Below are 8,344 nucleotides of genomic sequence, written 5' to 3' on the forward strand. Positions count from 1 at the left end.
TTCTCCTTACTTGGCCCTACAATAAACCTTTCTCTGCTCAAAAAACAAAACAAAAAACCCCACAAATGTTGTGGGTGGTGGAGGAGAAGTGGGAGAGATGAAAATTATGGACCCTCAGCACATCTCTCAGAAATTGACAGAGTATAAAACCAACATTACTCTATCCAGTAAGGATCTCACTCAGATTTAACGGACAAATCAAAAACTTTACAGACAAGCAAAAGCTAAGAGAATTCAGCACCACCAAATCAGCTTTACAACAAATGTTAAAGGAACTTCTATAGGCAGGACACACAGGAGAAGAAAAAGGCCCACAAAAACAAACCCCCCAAAATTAAGAAAATGGTAACAGGATCATGAGTGAGTGAGTGAGTGAAGTCGCTCAGTCGTGTCCGACGCTTTGCGGCCCCGTGGACTGTAGCCCACCAAGCTTCTCTGTCCATGGGATTCTCCAGGCAAGAATACTGGAGTAGGTTGCCATTTCCTTCTCCAGTGCATCTTCCCAACCCAGGGATCAAACCCAGGTCTCCTGCATTGCAGGAAGAAGCTTTAACCTCTGAGCCACCAGGGAAGCCCTTGAATGGAAATGGATTAAATGCTCCAACCAAAAGACACAGACTGGCTGAATGGATACAAAAACAAGACCCATGTATACGCTGTCTGCAAGAGACCCACTTTAGACATAAAGACACATACAGACTGAATATGAAGGGATGGAAAAAGATATGCCACACAAATAGAAATGAGAAGAAAGCTGGAGTAGCAGTACTCATATCAGACAAACAGACTTTAAAATAAAGATCATTATAAGAGACAAGGAAGGACACTACATAATGATCAAGGGATCAATCCAAAAAAAACACAACAATTATAAATATATATGCACACAATACAGGAGCACCTCAATACATAAGGCAAATGGTAACAGCCATAAATGGGGAAATTGACAGTAACAATAATAGTGGTGGACTTTAACACCCCAATTATACCAATGGACAGATCATCCAGACAGAAAATAAGGAAACACAAGCTAGAAATGACACATTAGACCAGACAGATAGACTTAATTGATATTTATAGGACATTCCATCTGAAAGCAGCAGAATACACTTTCTTCTTACGCACATGGAACATTCTCCAGGAAAGATCACATCTTGAGTCACAAATCAAGCCTCGATAAATTTAACAAAATTTAAACTGTATCAAGCACCTTTTTCAACCACAATGCTATGAGATTAGATATCAGTTACAGGAAAAAACTATTTTAAAAAACACCTGGAAGCTAAACAATATACTAAATAACCAAGAGATCACTGAAGAAATCAAAGAGGAAATAAAAAAAAATACATAGAAGCAAATGAAAACAAAAACACAATGACCCAAAACTTATAGAGCACACAACAAAAAGCAGTTAAAGGAGGGAAGTTTATAGACATTCAATATCACCTCAAGAAACAAGAAAAATCTCAACAATCTAACATTACACCTAAAGCAACTAGAGAAAGAACAACAACAAAATCCTGTAGTAGAAGAAATCATAAATATCAGAGCAGATATACATGGAACAGCAACAAAGAAGACAACAGCAAAGGTCAATTAAGCTAAAAGTTGGTTACTTGAGAAGATGAACAAAATTGATAAACCTTTAGCCAGACTCATCAAGAAAAAAAGGGAGAGGATTCAAATCAATAAATTAGAAATGAAAAAAAAAGAAGTTACAGCTGACTCCACAGAAATACAAAGGATAAGAGACTACTACAAGCAACTATACACCAATAAACAGGACAATCTGGAAGAAATGAACAAATTCTTAGAAGGGTACAACCTTCTAAGACTGAACCAGGAAGAAATAAACAGGTGAATGATCAGTAATAAAATTGAAACTGTAATTTAAAATCTTCCAACAAACAAAAGGCCAGGACTAGATGGCTTTACAGACCAGTTCTAACAAACATTTAGAGAAGAGTTAATACCTATCCTTCTCAAACTCTTCCACAAAATTGCAGAGGGAGGAATAGTCCCAAACTTGTTCTACAAGGCCACTATCATCCCGATACCACAACCAGCCAAAGATATCACAAGAAAATTACTGACCACTATAACTGATGAACACAGATTCAACAATCCTCAACAAAACACTAGCAAACAGAATCCAGCAATGCATTAAAAGGATCATACACCACGATCAAGTGGGATTTATCCCAGGGATGCAAGGATTCTTCAATATAAACAAATCACTGTGTATATACCATATACCATATCAACAAGTTGAAGAATAAAAAGCATATGATCATCTCAACAGATGCTGAAAAAAATTGACAAATTTCAATATCCATTTATGATTAAAAAAAAGAAACTCTCCAGACAGTGGGCATACAGGGAACCTACCCCAACAAAAGCCCATAATAAAGGCCGTATACAACAAACCCACAACTAATAACATCATTCTCAATAGTAAAAACCTGAAAGCATTTTCTCTAACATAAGGAACAAGACAAGGATGTGCACTCTCACCACTATTATGCAACATAGTTTTGGAAGTCCTAGCCATGGCAATCAGAGAAGAAAAAGAAATAAAAGGAATACAAATTTTAAAAGAAGTTAAACTGTTTTCAGATGTACTCTACATAGAAAAATCCTAAAGATGCCACCAGAAAAACTACTAGCACTAATCGATGCATTTGGCTTGCATTCCTATACACTAACAATGAAAGATCAGAAAGAGAAATTAAGGAAACAATCCCATTTACCAATGCAACAAAAAGAATAAAACACCTGGGAATAAATCTATCTAAGGAGGCAAAGTGAAAGAGGAGAGTGAAAATGTTGCCTTAAATCTCAACATTCAGAAAACTAAGATCATGGCATCTGGTCCCATCACTTCATGGGAAATAGATGGGGAAACAGTGGAAACAGTGTCAGACTTTATTTTTGGGGGGCTCCAAAATCACTGCAGATGGTGACTGCAACCATGAAATTAAAAGACGCTTACTCCTTGGAAGGAAAGTTACGACCAACCTAGATAGCATATTCAAAAGTAGAGACATTACTTTGCCAACAAAGGTCCGTCTAGTCAAGGCTATGGTTTTTCCTGTGTCATGTATGGATGTGAGAGTTGGACTGTGAAGAAAGCTGAGCACCGAAGAATGGATGCTTTTGAACTGTGGTGTTGGAGAAGACTCTTGAGAGTCCCTTGGACTGCAAGGAGATCCAACCAGTCCATTCTGAAGGAGATCAGTCCTGTGTGTTCTTTGGAAGGACTGATGCTAAAGCTGAAACTCCAGTACTTTGGCCACCTCATGAGAAGAGTTTATTCATTGGAAAAGACTCTGATGCTGGGAGGGATTGGGGGCAGGAGGAGAAGGGGACAACAGAGGATGAGATGGCTGGATGGCATCACCAACTCGATGGACTTGAGTTTGAATGAACTCCAGGAGTTGGTGATGGACAGGGAGGCCTGGCGTCCTGTTCATGGGGTCGCAAAGAGTCAGACACAACTGATCGACTGAACTGAAGTGAACTGAACTGAAGGAGGCAAAAGGCCTGTACTCAGAAAAGACTGATGAAAGAAATTAAAGATGATATAAACAGAAACAGATGTCTTACATTGGAAGAATCAATATTGTGAAAATGACTATACTACACAAAGCAATCTACAGATTCAATGCAATCCCTATCAAATTACCAATGGCATTTTTCACAGAATTAGAACAAAAATTTTTACAGTTTGTATGGATACACAATACACTCTGAATAGCCAAAGCAATCTTGAGAAAGAAAAACAGAATTGAAGGAATTAGGCTCCCTGACTTCAGACTATATTACACAGCTACAGTAATCGAGAAAGAATGATACTGGCAGCAAAACAGAAATACAGATCAGATCAATGGCACAGGATAAAAAACCATAGATAAACCCACGCACCTACCATCACATAATCTGTGAAAAAGGAGACAAGAAAATACAATGAAGAGAAGACAATCTCTTCAATAAGTGGTGCTGGGAAAACTGGACAGCAACAATGTAAAAGGATGAAATTATAACATTCTCTAACATGATACAGAAAAATAAACTCAAAATGGATCAAAGACATACATGTAACACTGGACACTATAAACTCTTAGAGGAAAACATAGGCAGAACACTCTTTGACATAAATCACAGCAAGATCTTTTTTGACTTACCTCCTAGAGTAATAAAAATTTGTTAAAAATAAATAAATGGGACCTAAATAAACTTAAAAGCTTTTGCAGAGCAAAGGAAAACATAAACAAAACAAAAAGACAAGTCTCAGAATGGGAGAAAATATTTGCAAATGAAGCAACTGACAAAGGACTTATCTCCAATATATACAAACATCTCATGCAGCTCAATATCAAAACAACAAACAACCCAATCAAAAAATGGGCAAAGATCTAAACAGACATTTCTTCAAAGACATAAACACAGTCGAGAGGCACATGAAAAGATGCTCAACATCACTAATTATTAGAGACATGCAAATCAAAACTACAGTGAGTAATCAGCTCACACTGGTCAGAATGACCATCATCAAAAAATCTATAAACAATAAATGCTGGAGGGAGTGTGGAGAAAAGGGAATCCTCTTGCACTGACGGTGGAAGTGTAAATTGATACAGCCACTATGGAGAACAGGATGGAGTGCCTTTAAAAAGCTAAAAGTAGTACTACCCTATGACCCAGCAATCCCACTACTGTGCATATATCCTGAGAAAACCATAATTCAAATAGACACATGTACCCCAGCATTCACTGCAGCACCATTTACAACAGCCAGTACATAGAAGTAACCTAAATGTCCATCGATGGATGAATGGATAAAGAAGATGTGGTACATATATACAATGGAATATTATTCAGCCATAAAAGGAAATGAAATTGAGTCATTTGCAGAGATGTGGATGGACCCAGAGTCTGCCATACAAAGTAAAGTAAGTCAGCAAGAAAGAAACAAATATATTAACTCATGACAAATATCATATATTAACTCATGACAAATATCATATATTAACCCATGTATGTGGAATCTAAAAAAAAAATGGTACAGGTGAACCTATTTGCAAGGGAGGAACAGAGACATAGACACAGAGAAGGGACATGCAGACACAGGGCAGGTGGGGAACGAATTGGAAGATTAGGAATGACACATATACACTACCATGTGCAAATAGACAGCTAGTGGGAAGCTGCTGTGTAACACAGGGAGCTCAGCTAGGTGCTCTGTGATGACCCAGAGGGGTGGGATGGTGGGTGCAAGAAGAAGGGAGGAATATATAGGTGATTCACTTCATTGTACAGCAGAAACTAACACAACATTGTAAGGCAATTGGTGTATACCAATTTAAAAAAAGAAACTGACAGACTAGATTCAAAATAAGGAAAAAGATTTCATAAAATTCATTTAACAGATATTGATATAACTTTGGACTTAACCATTAAAACAAACTCTTTTCAAACACTCAAACAGAATGTGAATTAGACCACTAAACACTTCAGGGAATTTAAAAAATTAGAACTCACCCAGGCCAGTCCTTAAACTGAGAAAATAAATTAGCTCAGACTGAGAAAGTAAAAATTCTCCCTGTCATTGATGAAACTAGTGCAACAGAAACCGAATGGTCAGCTGCAAAGAACAAAGAGTATTTCAGAGGGTAGGCTGCAGCTGTAAAGAGAACAAGGCTAGCATAATCCTGATACCAAAGCCAAAAAAAGGATAATGATAGGTCACTATCAATTGTGACCACACACATGAAATAGAATCCTACTAAACTAAATCCAAAGCACAGTAAAAGAACATACACCATGCCTAGATGCAAGAAAAATTCTGCATAAGAAAGTGGACTAATGCACGACATACTACAATTAATTCCAAGTAGGTTAAAGAGTTAACCACAAAAAATGAAACCTTTTTAAAAACTTAAAAATTGAATATTCATTCTTAGTGGAAATGACTTACTGAGAATAATCAGCAGAAAACAGTAAACTAAAGATTTGACCATAGAAAAATGCAACTTCAGCCTTTTTAGAGCCAAAATAAAATTGAACACCAACTGTATTGTCACAAAATTGGAAAGATGACTAATTTTCCATAGAGCATATATCAATAAGAAATACATCAATAAGAAACACAGCAAAAAGAAATTCATCAATAAGAAAACACTAGCACTCTAGGGGGAAAAAATGGGCAAGGGGAACATGAACCACCAATCCACGGAAAACATACAGCCAGAAAATATGCACAACCTTCTTGATAATCAAAAGAAAGAATGTTAAAACAATAAGGGCTTCTCGATCTTAGATTGATTTAAAACATGTCATGATGATTATATTGCTGAGAGATAAGCATTTTCAAAATACTGGTGGAATATAAACTGAAGTTGACTCTCGAACCAGAGTTTAGGGGCCCCGTCTAGATCCCCAGATTTGATTACGTGGATTCAACCAACACAAACAGTGTGGTACCATAGTAGATATTTATTAAAAAAGTCCAAGTATAAGTGAACCTGTGTTGTTCAACGGTCAATAGATTACAATCTTTCTAGAAAAAGACACATAAACCAAGAGCCTTAAAATGGCTCACACCTTTTAATTCACTAATGCCACTTCATCTATCCAAAACAAAAAGTGAGAGGTGCAATTGCAGGAGTGTGTAAACCTCAATATAACTTAAATATTCAATAACAGAGGAATGCTGCATAATTATGTATATGGCACCAGGCTCAGCTTTGGACAATGAAAATTAGAATTTCAAGAAACATTTAAAAACAAAGGAAGGGCTTCCCTAGTGGTGTAGTGGCTAAGAATCTGCCAGCCAATGCAGGAGACACAGGCTGGATCCCTGAAATGGGAAGATGCCACATGCTGCGGAGCAACTAAGCCTGTGCACAACTACCGAAGCTCGCACACCTCAAGCCTGCTGTGCTCTACAACAAAAGAAGCCACCGCAATGAGAAGCCAGAGCACCTCAAGGAAGAGTAGCCCGCACCCACCACAACTAGAGAAAGCCCGCATGCAGCAAGGAAGATTCAGTGCAGCCATAAATAAATAAAATGTTCTTTTCAAAAACCACACACAGGAAAATGATCACCACGTATTAAAGAAGATACACAAATAAAACAGTACGCCAACTAGTGGTTGTGTTAGAGATGACGTCTCTTCTGTATCTCTATATTTCAGATGAGTTTGAAGTATTTTTAAGGCTACAAAAACAATGGAGCAGCCAGAAGAAAAAGTTTTCCCTCAATTTCCTACTTTAAGTGTAAAATACTTTTATGAAATATATATAGAAAACACATTTGAGCTAATCCTACTTCCTGCTGTTAATTCATACACGAAGTGTCCTAAAAAATATTTGCTGCTCAAGTATTTATACCTTTCAATATATTTTAAAGAAGAAATTTCTCATTTCCCAAACTTTTCTACAGTAAGTAGTCCCTTAATGTTTCCTATATGGTGTTAATATCCTCCATTCAAATACGAGTATTACAAAACCACTTCATAACTCAGGAACATCTAAGATTTCTAAAACAAACGTTACTAAAATGTGTTTATTTAACGATTAAAGAGTTACACGGGAAACAATGTAACTCACCAACACAATCTCTGTATCACGTGATACCCAAGACACGGATGTATTTACATGCACCACCTGTCACAGGTTACACTTGCAAAATCTACGTTAACAGACATGCCTAAAATTGATACCTTGAGTGTGTCCAGTACACCCCGATCCTTAAACGTCTGGTACAGCTTTTTGCGCAGATCATCTTGACTCAACACATCAGATTTGGGGAACATGATGGACCAGGAGAGAAATCGGTTATGGTTTACCTGGCGGGCAGAGGAGATGTTAAATTCTGCACACAGACCAGTGGTCTCCAAGGAAGCCCTCACAAGCCCAGGGGAGAAAGGCGTTTTAACGGAACCAAAGGCTTCACTTCCGCCCGCCTCGAGGAGGCGGCAGGTGATGGCACGTGAGCCATCAGGTGTCGGCTTCCTCCCGAGCCCGCCCCACCGTGCCCCAAGTTTGAGTCCGAACCTGGGATGCGGGCCCTGGCCTAGGGGAACCCCTGCCTTCAGAGTCCTGCCTCAACCCCAGAGTACCAGGAGGAACAAGCTGAAACTTCCGCTTTGGACTGCAAACTAGGAACTCGGGCAGAGACGCGCGCGCCCTGGAAGTTCTGATGGGGGGGGCGTGGCTGTGGCCCACGCGCGACTCTCACGGGCGGAAACCGGAAGACTGAAGGCTAAAGAAAGTGCAGCGTCGGCCGGAATTCGCGCCGCCCAAAGCCAATCCCAGCCCTCCCCGCAGTCCGGGCACTAC

At 38.7% G+C, this 8,344-nt stretch overlaps 1 protein-coding gene across 5 annotated transcripts in view; it reads right to left on the minus strand.

The window, feature by feature from the left end:
• The window catches only part of OFD1 (OFD1 centriole and centriolar satellite protein), a 69,472-nt gene extending 61,142 nt beyond the window's left edge, over positions 1–8,330 (minus strand). The window contains exons 1-2 of one of the 5 annotated variants that reach the window (XM_061408141.1): positions 8,125–8,330; positions 7,726–7,851 (exon numbers count right to left, since the gene is read on the minus strand). In XM_061408141.1, the coding sequence (XP_061264125.1) occupies positions 7,726–7,818 (93 nt within the window). In that variant the 5' untranslated portion in view covers positions 7,819–7,851; positions 8,125–8,330. The other 4 variants (XM_061408139.1, XM_061408144.1, XM_061408143.1 and 1 more) reach the window with 4 other exon arrangements.
• Positions 8,331–8,344: the final 14 nt, after the last annotated feature.

This window comes from Bos javanicus, chromosome X, assembly GCF_032452875.1.
Source record: "Bos javanicus breed banteng chromosome X, ARS-OSU_banteng_1.0, whole genome shotgun sequence".
Lineage (NCBI taxonomy): Eukaryota > Metazoa > Chordata > Mammalia > Artiodactyla > Bovidae > Bos > Bos javanicus.